General features: G+C 44.8%; 1 protein-coding gene across 1 annotated transcript in view; it reads left to right on the top strand.

The window, feature by feature from the left end:
• Positions 1 to 13563, top strand: part of ATE1 (arginyltransferase 1) — a 180198-nt gene that overhangs the window by 11016 nt on the left and 155619 nt on the right. Inside the window, exon 6 of the mRNA XM_014520607.2 lies at positions 980 to 1252. Within this exon, the coding sequence (XP_014376093.1) occupies positions 980 to 1252 (273 nt within the window). The remainder of the gene's footprint in view (positions 1 to 979; positions 1253 to 13563) is intronic.

Here is a 13563-nt window from a genome sequence, read left to right as displayed (position 1 = left end):
ATGTGCTGGCTTGCAGAGGACAGCTCAGAACCAGGGCTTACAGTGGGGCCCTGCAGGCCAGGTGAAATTGCTTGGTGGGCTGAATGTGACCCACGGGCTGTATTTGACCCATCCCTGGTTAGGCTGCATTGCCCCAGAAATAGGCCAGAGGACAAATTCTTTTGCCCCCTTCTTGGTTCAAAGCAAAACAAGTTTCCTTACCATTTTTTTCATAGCTTGTTTTCCCCACCTGCATTGTGCAGGTGGCTGCTTTCTTGCAAGGGATGTTTCAGTCAATTAACTCAGGTTCTCACCCCTGCTGTTGAAGCTGCAATCTGAATATCATTGAACAGATGAGTGGGGACAGGCTGGCTTTTTGTCCTGTAGAATTGGACAGTCACTTCTTGGTTTAGCATCAAGAAACACAGAAACTGGCTGCTATCTTTGTGAGGTTCTAAGTTTTTTCTCACTGCTTCTGTTGGCAATGTAGCACCTCTTTATTACATCAGAAAGTGAACATATTTCTCACATATCCTGTGACAGTAGAGAATGTTCCACTCTAGTAAAGCACATAACTTTTCTCACAGATGTATTTATATTATCAGTACAAATGTGGTCTGTTTTCAGGGTGAATGGATATTGGAACAAAAGAACAATATCTTTGTCTTTTTGTTAAGAAACATTAAAGTTGGAAATATTTTGGATATTGGCATGAGCCAAATATGAGCTATAATTAATTACATAGTGAATTTCACTCTGCAATTTTCCCCCTACCATTTAAACAAGTAATGGGTTGGGAAACTGGGGAAGTAGTTTCCTTTGTTTGATATTTTGATACTTTAAAATTCATGGTGTTGAGATCATAAATATATCTGCTTTCTTGATAGTCATTGTAGTTTCTAAGTTATTTGGGTTCTTTTGAAAATAAATTATTGCAATGTGTGGGTGTGGCATCTATCATTTGATCTACATTGTCAATTGTCACTTGTCTCATTTTCAGAAGAGCCTATGGATTCCCATGGAGGGGATGCAGTTGCCAGTGATTTCATGTTAAGAAGTGCTTCTGATGTCAGTCAGCCTGAACTGACACCCCTGCAAGTGGAATCTGAAGAGAAGGTGGAGACTGAAATCCAGGGAAAAGAAGAAATGGACAAAGATGTAGCTGAGGAGAAAGTAGAATCTGGATCTCTCCAGACACATGCAAAGGAGGAGACGCCTGAGTCCAGTGAACCATCCAATTCAGCTAAAAATGTCCACGCAACACCAAAACCAGGTAATCAACATTTCTTTGGAATTCAGAATATTTATCATCACTGCCCTATTATTTTCTCTCTTTATTATTCTTGTTTTACAATCTCTTTTTTTTTTTTTTACCCAGACTAAAGAGCTTGGGCTGTTCCTTTGTTTCCCTTATAGTCTCAACAATCAAAGGAACAGTAATATGTAAATCAAAATACAGTATATGATCATTTTACTTTTTTTAGTACTCCCAGTGTTTTGCTATTTTTGTTTGGTTTCATTTATGGTCCCATACAGTAGGCATTTGAATAGGTGACTGCTAGGAGCTCTACAGGCCACCTCATCTCAGTCACTTATTGACTGATGTGCATCTTTTGTAGCAAAAACTAGCAACTATTTAAATATGAATCTCAAGTGCTTTCAAGTTTTTAGCAGTGCTGTAGTCTTATCACAGATGGCTAGTTCTATAGGCAGAGAGAAGTAGTTAGCCATGTTAGTCTGAAATCAGGAAGAAACCAGGTAGAGATGCACCATATAGTCTGATATGCGTCTTATTTAGTCTAAGGGAAAAGGGAGAGGAAAAGGAGAAAGAGGGAGTGTAGTAGGGGTTGGGGAGAGGCCCCTGCTAGACCCTTCCGGAGGGGCTAGGTCAGGGAAAATGCCCGTGTTGGGGCTTGGACAAGTGGTGCTGTCTTGGCCTGTAAGCCCTGAAAGGAATGAATGACTCACCTGGCCAGGTCCAGGAGCACCACGCCGCCCAGCACGCTGAGGGAAGCCCAAGCCTCCTGGCAGCTTCTCCCGGCAGAGATGGAACAAATAGCACTGCCTTGGTGTTCCAGGGTATGGGGAACTCACCCGGCAGAATCTGGGGAGACTGGACTGCTGAGGAGATGCGGGGAGAGAACTCCTGTGGCAGGGTCCCAGGCAGGCAGTACTTCCCCATCCCTCATGAGATGTCAGGAAAACTGCGACCCCGACTCAGGAACCAACTCAGGAAACGCTTGGATGCTTATCTTGTTGGCATCCTTTGACCCTAGCTGACTTCCTGCCCCCGGGGCAGGGGGCTGGGCTTGATGATCTTTGAGTTCCCTTCCAGCCCTAACATCTATGAAATATGAAATCTATGAACTCTACCTATCCTCTAGATAAGTAAAGCCAGATGGCGGGGGCTTTCAGGTGGCTTATTGGCAGGGAGACAGGGACACCCGGAGGAGGAGTACCTCAGAGAGAGAGAGTACTGCATCCTTGAGAGAGAGGGAAGGGACACTGATGGCAGCCAGCCTTGGAGAGCCCTGGGTAAAGAAGGAATTTGCCTGGAAGAACTGAGCTAAAGAGCCTACTGGCTCAGGGTGGCTATGGATAGTGCAGCTCAAGCCCAGCACAGACCCAGAAATTTTTCTTTGTGTTGTTACATAGTAATCACAGTATAGCAGGGGAAAAGTCCAATTCCTTGCACACCTAAGTTCTGGTTAATCAAGCCCAGGGGCCAACACGTGACACCTAGTAGCACCTGATTGTGAATCCTGTGATGAGCAAGCCGAGACTTCATCTGTCCTGGACCCACTGATCCCAGAGCCAAGGAGGACTACCACAAGCTCTGTGGAGACGTTCAAAGGGACCGACCTGTCTAGAGGACCCAGCCACGATCTCTCATGAAGCTCACAGTCCACTGGGCCGGAGAGGCTCCAAGAACTGGCGACTTGCACTCAGTACCAGCAGGAAGAGATGACGTGGCACCCAAGAGGAAAGGGGTAGGGTTTGGGGGTGGTGGAGCCCTGTAGAAGACCAGCCTTGCTTGTAGGATCATCACGCCAGATATGATCTAGACTCCTGAGAACTAACTTCACATCAAAGGCGTGGCAGAAAAGAGGTAGGAAGACTGAGGTAGAGGTCTCCAAGATCCCAACGCGACAAGGAGCAGCTGTTAAGCCTGCTCGCTCACAGGCAGCAAAGAAGAAAAGATCCCATAGGGATCATTAAGGTGTGCATTCTGGTTGGTGAGATCAGAGCAGATACGGTTGTAATGTAGTGTTTGGCTACATACGATGGATCTCGTAGAGTACTTGGAGCAAGGGTGGGCAAAATATGGCTCCAAGGGCTGTATCTGGTTTGCCAGCTGACTGGATCTGGCCTGTGGCTGCCCCTGTGGCACAAACATGGCCTGAGCCCATGCTCCTGGCAGGGCAGCTTGCGCTACACTCCTATTGGCGTGGGCCTCGGCCAGCATGAAGCTTCTGGTGGGGCTGTTCCCAGTGCGGCTGCAGCCAGCCAGATGCTCCTCTGCTCCCCTCAACTCCAGCGGGAGCTGCCTGCCCATAGCAGTGCATTGGGGGAAGGAGTGGAAGGAAGAGCAGCTACTGGAGATGGGAGCACAACAGCATCTGGCTGGCTGCAGCCACACCAGGAACAGCACACACCCCACCTCCCAGAAGCTGCGTGCTGGCTGAGGCCTGGGCTGGTGGGGCTGTTCTGCTCTCCTTGCCTCCAGCTGAGGCTGCTGCTCCTGCCACTGCTCTGGGTGGACAGGCGGGAAGCTTCAGTTGGCAGCTCCTGCCCACCACATGGAGCTCTAGCACCCAGCTTCCTTTTACCCACTCTGCCCACCCAGTGCAATGATCAGCCATCTGCAGGTGGGCAGAGCAGGTGGAAGGCAGCCTGGAGCAGGAGCTCCATGCACTGGGCAGGAGCTGCCAACTGAAGCTTCATGCCATCCTGGAGCGGCGTGGCAGGAGCCGCGGCTGCAGCTGGAGGCAGGTGGGGGAGCAGAACAGCCCTGCCAGCCCGAGCCTCAGCCAGTAGGCAGCTTCCCGCGGGGCTGTTCCTAGTGTGGTTGCAGCCAGTTTAGTGCTGCTGTGCTGCCCTTGCCTCCTGGTGACAATGTGTGTGTGGCCAGCTCTGGCCATGCTGAGAACACCCCGCCAAAAGCTGTGCGCTGGACGGGGGCCGGGCTGGGGCCAGGGCTGGCAGGTGTGGGTAGGAGCATGGAACGGCCGTATAGAGCATTGCAGGGGCAGCTGCTGACTGGGTGAGCTCTGCTGCATGCACCCCCACCTCCCCCTCCTTGCCCTCACTCCCAGCTAGCTCCCAGGCAGCCCCCTCCCACACACCCCCTTACAAGCTACATACTTAAAAAAATATCTGTCTTGTGGACATTTACAAAATGTGTTAAAGAAGCAAAGATTTGTAATGAATTGGACGAACTATTTTCCCACGCTTGAGAAGCAAATTGATGTAAACTGACAGAAGATGGTAGCTTTGAGTAAAGATTATTAGTAGAAGCTGCCATTTTTTTTTTTTGTTGAAAAAGTCAAGGTACAGTCATTAGTTGACATTAAGAATAACAGTGGGTGAAACTTTAAACAATAAAGGTGCATATAAAGGAAGTTTGAAACATGATGTTTGTATTCACTATTTCAAAAATTAAGGACATGTTTTTATTAACAGAAATGTCCAGTTTTGTACATCTTTCTTTTGGCAGAGTTTTTAAATGATGTATTAAAGGGAATAAGAAACACCAAAATGCTTATTCAGTTTACCCTTTTTATTTTATTAAAGTAATTGGTGAGAGGTCACCTTCAGTTTAAAACTTTCCAGATTGAGGGATGTTTAGTTTTTGTCTTGGAAAAAGTAGACTTTTTCTGTGATAACTTGTTTATAGAGGAATAAAAACCCAATTAAACAAATGGGTCTTTGTCCTGACAGAGTGGCTGGCTGTCTCTGTTTACTTTCTTTTGGAAAAAATGGTTTGCATGTTTATGCAAAAAAAAAAAGTGTACTTATTTTAAACATTATCTTTAGTGAGTTATTGTCACATAATTACAACAGGTAGGGGACCCCAAACAGATGGTGAAGATAGGCTAAGTATTTGAAACATTCTTCAAATATGTCACGAGTATTTCAAGCAAACAGTACTGCGGACTTATTTGTAGCTAATGGGCAATTCACATAGGGAAAACTGCCTGCTAGATGGGGATAACAACACTTGCCCACCTTTTTCCAAGTGCTTTTAGGCCTAGGAATGAAAAGCCCAGAGGAAATCCAGATGTAAAAGACAAAAAAGGAGAACACATTTGCAAGATGTGGAAGGGAAGTAAGGGGTCTCCCCAGACCATGGAATATGGTGGCCTCAGTCTGTCTGCTGAACAATGGGCCACCTTCTCCCTCTAGTAAGTTGCCCATTGTTCAGTGGACAGACTGAGGCCACCATACTCCACAGTCTGGAGAGAGCTCTTACTTCACTTTCACATTTTTCAAATTTGTTCTTTTATGTTCTCCTTGGCTTTTCTCCCTCATCCTGCACCTATTTTTGCAAGGTCTGCTATTGGACATCAGGCAGGATCACGCTGAGGAGCCTTGCTTGTGCTGAAGCCTGCATGTATCATAGCATCAACCTACCCCTCCTCTCCTCTCCTCCCAACTCCCCTTGTTCATGATGATAATGCTTGGCTTACTGGATCTTAAATTTACATAATTTTCATGAGACAGTGCACAGGGCCTGGCAGAAGTGGTGCGGGGCCTGGCCTGGGTGTCATGTTGGGGCCTGCTGGTTGGGACAGTCTCTACATGTAAGAATGAATGAACTGATCTGACATCAGCTGCAGAAAGAAAGGCGGCACAGTCTATCAGCTGTACAGAAAGGCAGCTGGAGGCCCCTGCAACCAAAATGTTTAATGGCACTGGTCAAAGTGGCCCTGCTTTCTGCCTGATTTCAGACTAACACTGCTCTCTACTAAGCTTACAAGCACAACTTTTTTCTGACTGCCAGCATTTTAATCTTGTCCTTGCTAAATTTGGCTTGAACATCTTCACTGGCAACAATCTGCATCTGGGTTTTAAGTAACAAAATTACGTTGCATATTCAAGGAAGGAGTGAAACCATCTTGCTCTCCAATAAGCTATCTTGACTGTTTGGTACTAGAAGTAGTAAAAAGTGATAACCTAATTTTTGTGCCTTAAGAAAGAGACTGCTGTTTCTAGATTGTAATATTCAAATCTTAAGGAATCTATTCATCAGTGGCTAATAAACTTTCTTTGGTGAGTGCAGGCAGCGTGAGCTAAGCCATTACGTTTTGGACAGTCTATGCATTATTTTTAAATAAGATTTGTAGGATTCCTCACTCTGGAGAACAAACATTCAACTGACCCAATCCAGTGCTTTATCAACATCTAACTAAAGTTGGTTTGCTACTGAACAAAGATTTCCCAAGCAGCAGCACTGGATTTATTCACACACAAAAGCAAACTAAGTTCCTCTACTCCTTGGAGGATGAGAGGGGCAGAAGAGGCCATTTGCCTCTCTCATCAGTTAGTACAGTCTGACCCGGCAGAGACTGAGAAAAAGGAATTCCCTTGTTGCTAGTACGTGACTGGATTTTTTAATTTATTTATTTATTTTAGCTCTGATCACTCTTTACAAAAAGCCTTTAACTGGTTTGACATGGACATCTCCTGAGAGCGAGGAGCTGGGTTAGCCACAGCAAGAAGTTAGTGGTTGGAGTATTAGATTAATTTAGTTCTTACACTACTATATAACAAGTGTAGTTGAAACGATCCCTTCCTTTGACATTTCTGATGATGGCGCTTCGTTATCCAAGGCATTGCTCCCAATACTAAAGGTAAATGTTTTAGATTAGGCCAGCATGACTTTTATCGATGTGTCCTGCCCAAGGAAACGCCCGTGGCAGTGACAGATTGTTTTCAGAATATTTTTGGTGAAACAGTAGACAGAAGAAAAAAAAAAAGAGAATTGGGGGAACCCTCCATATTTCCATATGTGGCAATTAATAGGTCTTCCCATAGCCTCCTGGTGATCCTTTCCTTAAATATAACAGTGTGGTTCCTTTGTAGCCCGTAACCTCAAATAGTTAAAAATGTTGAAGGTGGAGGACGCACAGACATTGTGATAATAATTTGGGAAGAATATAATGTCCATACCAGTATACCTTATAGGGGACCTTCAGAAGAGCTTCTGTAGGATTGGGGATAGTATTGATGGAGAACTTTTCATGCTTGCTTTTTACCCACGTTCCAATGACTGCAGCATATGATTCCTGGTGTCTTCTTCACTTACAAAAGCAGAGCTGGTTATGGGACAGTTAGTCATCTGTAGTCTTTAAAATGGTTATTACTGTTTCTTTGTAAAAGAAAAAATGTACGGAGGCAGTAGATGAAATATTAGAAAAATATCTCTCTATCATGTTGCCTCTGGGGTTCTCTAAGGACCTTAATTTACTGTTTTACAACTGACACAGACTGTTAAAATTACCGTTTCAATGTAGTCAAACGGCTGCTAATAATAAATTGATAATTTACTTCAGGATGTTTGAAAAAAACATTAGCCTGTAAGTGTTCCTTTGAGGAAAGTACAGGAAATAACTGTCATTTTCCCAATTGGATGAAATTGGATGTTAGTTTTCCAACTACTGATAGTCTCTTGTGTTCAGCTGACCTTCAGTAGAGTGTAGGCTGTGGACGAGGTTGGGTTTGTGGCGCCTCCCTGCTGAAGCTATGCTTCAGAGCAGCCAACCGTGAAAGAGTCATGGGGTCTGGCAAGCACGAGAGATGATCCCTGGTTCCTGCTGCCAGAGTTCAGATCATTAAAACAGACATTTATGTAAAATGCATGAGCAGCCTGGAGAGCAGGGACTGAAACTCAGGTCTCTCCTTTCTCAGCTAAGCGCTCTGACCACTAGTCAACAAAAACGTGATTGCTTTTTCATGTTATCCTTTTCATCACTAATATTCTTACTTGCAAAGTGTTTCAGCTCCAAGAGGAGTGATTATGACCCCACCTTCTGTTCTGTTCCTGTGCTGAGGGGGTCCTCCTACAAGATGTAGAATCGAACCCCTGAGGTGGATGTTGAACCTAGGTATCCCGTTTCTTATGCCAGTGCTCTGATCTTTAATCTGTTACATAAATTCTGGGCATCTGGCACCCCCATCTCCTCTTCCAGCTGCCATGTTTCTGAGTGAAGGTAACTGTGGTTGCTTCAGTTTGTTAGCATGCATTAGATGTGCTCAGAGCACACTCCTGGGATCAGGCCCCTCCAGAGGCAGAGCTTAGGCACTGTTATGCTTCAGATCTGAGTAGCAATACTGCTTAGGTGAGAGCAAAAAGAGACTTCATTTTAGTTTAATTCACTTCCATCCTCGTTTGTTTTGACAACATGTCTTATGTCTTAATAAAACATTTGCTTTGCCATGTTTATGCATAAACGTAAATAATATTTCCTGCTGGAACTATAACACCTGTATTACACACACGATTTAAACTTAAGAAAGCAGTTCAACTTCAGTGTGGACTATAAAGTGATATGGTATCTGAAAATCTGGGAAAAACGTTTTGGAAAGAGGCGTGACTAGGAATTCACTAAGTTTAGATCTAAACTAGTTTATCAACTAACATTGCAAATCTTGCAATTGATTAACATTGCAAAACGTGATTAACATTGCAAATATTAATTTTGTTAAGAATATTGAAGAACTTTTATAAACAGTTTAATTTCTCAGTGAAAGACAAAAGAAAGGGTACAATAGTTCTCTTGCAAGTAACAGGGTAGTTAATTACTATGAAGAATTAGTTGATGTTGTTTTTCCAGATAAATCTATCTGCTTCCTACAGAATAGTGCATGAATGTGCTTTTTGTATTCCTCCCCTACTTACTGGGATCAGTGTCCCAGTGCTTAAAAATGGCAGCAGCGGTGCTTGAGCTAAAGCTTTAGTTTGTGTCGATGCCCCCATTTTTAAGCTTGGGGATGCTTTTAGGATTGGAGCTGAGCAGACTGAGAGCAGATGCGGGCTGCCTGCTGCTGTCTGCCCTCTGTCCTGGGAGCTGTGTGCTGGCACACTGAGTCCCCAGCCTGCCTGGTGGTGGAAGGCACAACTTGCTGCCGCCACTGCTGCTGAGTGAGCAGGGGGTGCGTGGCCAGTGCATGGCTCCTGGGGCAAAATGCAGGAGGGTGGACAGCCCCGAACCCACAGCAGGCAGACTGCATCTGTCCCATGCACAAATCTTGGAGGGTACATGCCTCCTCCTGCTTCCCCCATGGGGTGTGTGCAGTGGCAGGGAGCTGCGCCCCCTGGACGAGCTGCCCACAGCTCCTCCTGCTCCTGGCCCTGGGGTCCCATTCATTGCCCTGGCTGGGCAGCACCTGCCCCACCCCACTCCCTCCCTCACTGTGGGGGCCTCGACCTGCTCCCCCACATGCCTCTTCCCTCGGTCACACCCTTTCCCCTCCAAAGGCTTACCTGCAGGGCGCTGCTCTACATGCTGCCAGGCTGCACTCCTGGCCATGTGCGGCTGTACACATGCACATGGCATCCAGGGGCCCCAGGCAGAAGGCATATTGTATTTATTGGTACATTATCAGCTATTCCAGCCAAAAAAAGCTGATAGCCAATAATGTTAATTTTCCTTTTATCGGTGCCTGTCCAATATGACACTAATATATTAGTGCATCTCTAGTGTTAAAATCACATTTCTTCAGATTAGCCTTTAAGGTGTCCTTCAATCTCTTCTTTTGCTCACCTCCGGAGTGATGACCGTTGTTGAGCTGGGAGTATAGGACCGGTTTTGGGAGCTGGTTGTCAGGCATCATTACAGCATGTCCTGTCCTACGGAGCTGGTGCAATATAAAAATGGCTCCAGTGATGGTGGTGTTTCCATAACGTTCTCATTGAGCCAGTTTTGACGTTTCTTTGTGGAAAGCTTCAGGATTCCTCACGTACTTTGTGGATGCCTTTCTTTCTCACTGAGACATTGCGTGATATGATCAATTTAGCAGGGTCTTTCAAGCCCTTGACACTAAACCTTGTCCATGATGGCTTCTTTTATTTACAGCATTTTGGGACTATGGAAGAATTCCATTTGAGTTGACTCTCTCCACCCCTTCCTTTCCTTAGCTCAGAGTATCTGCCCATGCTAGCATTAAAATTGCTAAGAAGAATGATTTTCTCTTTTTTGGGGGGACAGATGACCGGACTTGTTTGAGTTTAGAATAGAATTCTTTTGTTTCCTCATCAGCGTCAGGAGTTGGGGCTGTGCATTGCTGATTGTTGCATGTTATCTGTCAGTCAGTTGGAAATGAAAAGTTATGAAACGCTTATTGATGTTGACTGGACCTTTTGGAGTCTGAGTAACCATCTTGGTCTTGATAACATAACCCAACATTGAGGATGTGCCTGTCTTTCCAAAAGAAAAAGGTATGCCTACTACCATGCTCTGTGAGCTGACCCTCTCCTGTGTGCCTGGTGTTACTAAGTGCACCGTCAGTATCAAACCCTGCTTGCAGATCTTTTAAAAAACCCCAAAAGCACAAACCAAAAAAATTGTGCTTTCCTGGAAGCAGCAGCACGGTACTTCAGCTGGGCTCTGTAGTGTCTGTAAAGATTGGGCACTTCAGCAGGGTTTTTTGCCAATTTTAGGTAAAGCTGATTCAATCAGTTATTAGATAAAAGTGCCTAAAAAGCACCACTAAGGCTGGGCTGAAGTAATGCACTGCCTGTTTTGGGCATGTGCGGGGCTTGTTGCGGGAACATACCGAGTTTAAATTAAAGTGCTGAATTTTGGTTTTGGTTTATTTTTGTTTGTTTTTTAATGTCTGTAAGCACCCAAATTGTTTAATTTCTTTAGCCACGAGTGATTTTGCTTTGCTTTGTTTGGGTGTGGATGTTCCAAGTTGCAAACTTTTGTTACAAGATTTGGACTACAGATAGGGTGATCCCACTGGACATGGTTTTCTAGTCGCATGAAATAAGACTGGCTATGTTTAGGGCACTTTTTCTAGCCCCCGTGTCATGTATGGTCAGCAGAGTGGATCCTAAAAAGGGCTGCTCAGTCATGATGATTGAGCAGGCCTATTGGGCATTGTCTGTTGCATCAAAATAAATTGTAGCCCTGGAATTTAATATGTTCAAAGGCACAAATAGGTGTATGGACAACTTTAGTTTTCATCTCTTTAAATGGGGAAGGGAGTTGCCACTCAGGTGGCTGTTGCCTTTACCTGCTCTTATAGCAGTAGCAATAAGCTGTAGCTGTAGCTTGCAGATCTAACAGTTATCCTGTAACAGCTTCCATTTGTATTATGTGATGCTGATACAACTGTGGATGTATACTCTGTCTGTGTATGCCCTAATGATTGTAAGATTGTTCCTGTTTAAGTTTTGTGCAGGTCATAGCCCAAAATGACTCTGTATTTTTACAAGTACAATATTTCTATATGGTTGGAAATATTCCAAAAGCCTGTTGTTATAATTCCTTTTGAAAAGAAAAGCCTACTGTTTCTAAAGCATGTGACAGTAAATGTAAGTTTAAAAAAAATAATTTAAATGCTTATATAAACAAACCGCTATTTATAAGTGAGAGATTTTTAAAACAAGGCTAAGGGTATTTAACTTTTTCTTTGCTGTAATGTAAACTGTTTTATAGTTGACGTTTCATGTGTTTACTGCAGAAGAAAATGTTAATAAAATAAGTTGGGGGGGACAGAGTATTTTTCAGAACTTGTACGTTTATAGAAATCCTAGAATAACAAAATGCTGTAATTTTATAGAGAGCGCTATTATAAAACATTAGAACTCTTGTCCTGTAATTTTGTCTGTATGTTTGCTATCTCACTTGATTTATATTTTAAAACAAATTCAGGGGCCATCCTCAGAAAATCTTGTATGTGTACATATTTATTACTGTGCAATTCCTACTAATGTAGTCTGGAGCTATGAGATTATATTTAGAGTAAGGGTATTATTTTAAAAGTGGCTGCTGGCCCTTAACAACATAAAACCCACTGAAAGTCAGTTTGTCAAATCATACCTACCTTATGTCTACCATCATGTCATCTGGTGATGGGAAGCTCAGGTGGCAGCCAGTACCCGTGGGCTTTTGGTGGCTCTGTGTGGCTTTAAATTAGCATCTGCACTACCAAAGTATGAACTGCACCGTGGGATAGCACTAGCTTCTGAGCATCTTTGTGTCTTTCAGTTGGCCTCTGAGCAGGAGAAGCTGCCTTACTTGCTTTCAGCAAAGCTAGTGTAATTTTGCCAGCAGAATGAAGGGCTCTGTTGCCATAGGGGGGCTTGTACTCTTGCCTGCAGAATTTCTGCCAAAACTTTAGGCAGTAATGTAGCCTAGTCCTTAGGCTTCCAAGTCACTTAAGGCATGTTTATACTGCCTCTGTGTTGGACCCAAGTCCACTGCTAAAGTAGCACACTTCACCTACTCATTCCTAGTCCAGTTGCATAAATGTATTTAACAAACCTGGGAGAATTCTTGCAGATCATTTTTCTTGGTAGAAGAACTTGCCTGGAGACTCCTGAACAGATGTTTAAATGCTGAGTTCCTGAAGGGCAAAGAGCTTGTAGTGTTGATGCTGAGCACCTAGAACCCTTGGTGCACCCTTATTCTGTTCTGCATGCTCCCTTAGTCTGCCTGGAGGCGATGGCAGCAGTCCACAGGATAGCTTTGATTGGCTGACCAGACTGCTAAGCATCAGTTTGTGTCCCTTACAGTACAGTGTGTGATTGTGAACTGGGTGCGTTCTGCTTCTTGCTTGACTGGAGTTGTAGAGTCTGGCCTAAGCAACACTGTCTGCCTGGGGTAAGTGGAAGGGAGGGAGCAAAGCAGCCCAAATGCTCGATGACTGTGCTTTGTTATTGAATCCAAGCGTTCATTTAAAGAAAAAAAATAGTAGTCCTCATGGCCTTGTGGTTGTGAAACTAAGCATAAAAATGTGAATGAGTCTAGTGAGCATTCTTCCCTCTGGTTTGCAAAAATGTGAACCAACTAATAGCTTTTGGCAGTTTGAACTGCCTGTTTGCATCAGAGGAGCATTCCCTTTTAAACTGTTTTATTGGTTGATCATTTAATCTGAAACACCAATGTAATTTCTAAAGGTACAGTGATACATGAGTCTGATATCGGATTGGTACCGATATAAACAAAACTGGCTGTATCAGAAATCAGCCTGAAGTGACCGATTTAATCTGGTTGATTTAAATGCCTGTGCATGCATGCAGCCTCAGCACAGCACACAGGCAGTGAGGAGCAGAGCCCAGCAGCTTGCAGTTGGTAAGTCTGTTGTGGTGGAAGGGGGAGAGGGAAGGGAAGGGACATGTGGGTTGGGAGGGGGGAAAATCAATGCCTCCCGCAGCGAGGGAGGGAGGGTGCAGAGTCAGGGACTGCTCAGCTGGGGTGGTGCGGGTGCTGGATGGAACCGTGGCTCAATTTGGGGGGGGGTGTTCTCCTGTTGCTGCATGCACCTTCGGGAGGGAATGGGGGGGGAGCGTGTGCCTCAGATCTGCATGGGGTTGGGGTGGGGTGGGGTAGGCGGGCTGCAGCGGAGGGGAGG

Source organism: Alligator sinensis, unplaced genomic scaffold (assembly GCF_000455745.1).
Source record: "Alligator sinensis unplaced genomic scaffold, ASM45574v1 scaffold28_1, whole genome shotgun sequence".
NCBI lineage: Eukaryota > Metazoa > Chordata > Crocodylia > Alligatoridae > Alligator > Alligator sinensis.
The sequence above is the reverse complement of the archived record's forward strand: the minus strand, read 5'-3'. Positions and strand labels throughout refer to the sequence as shown.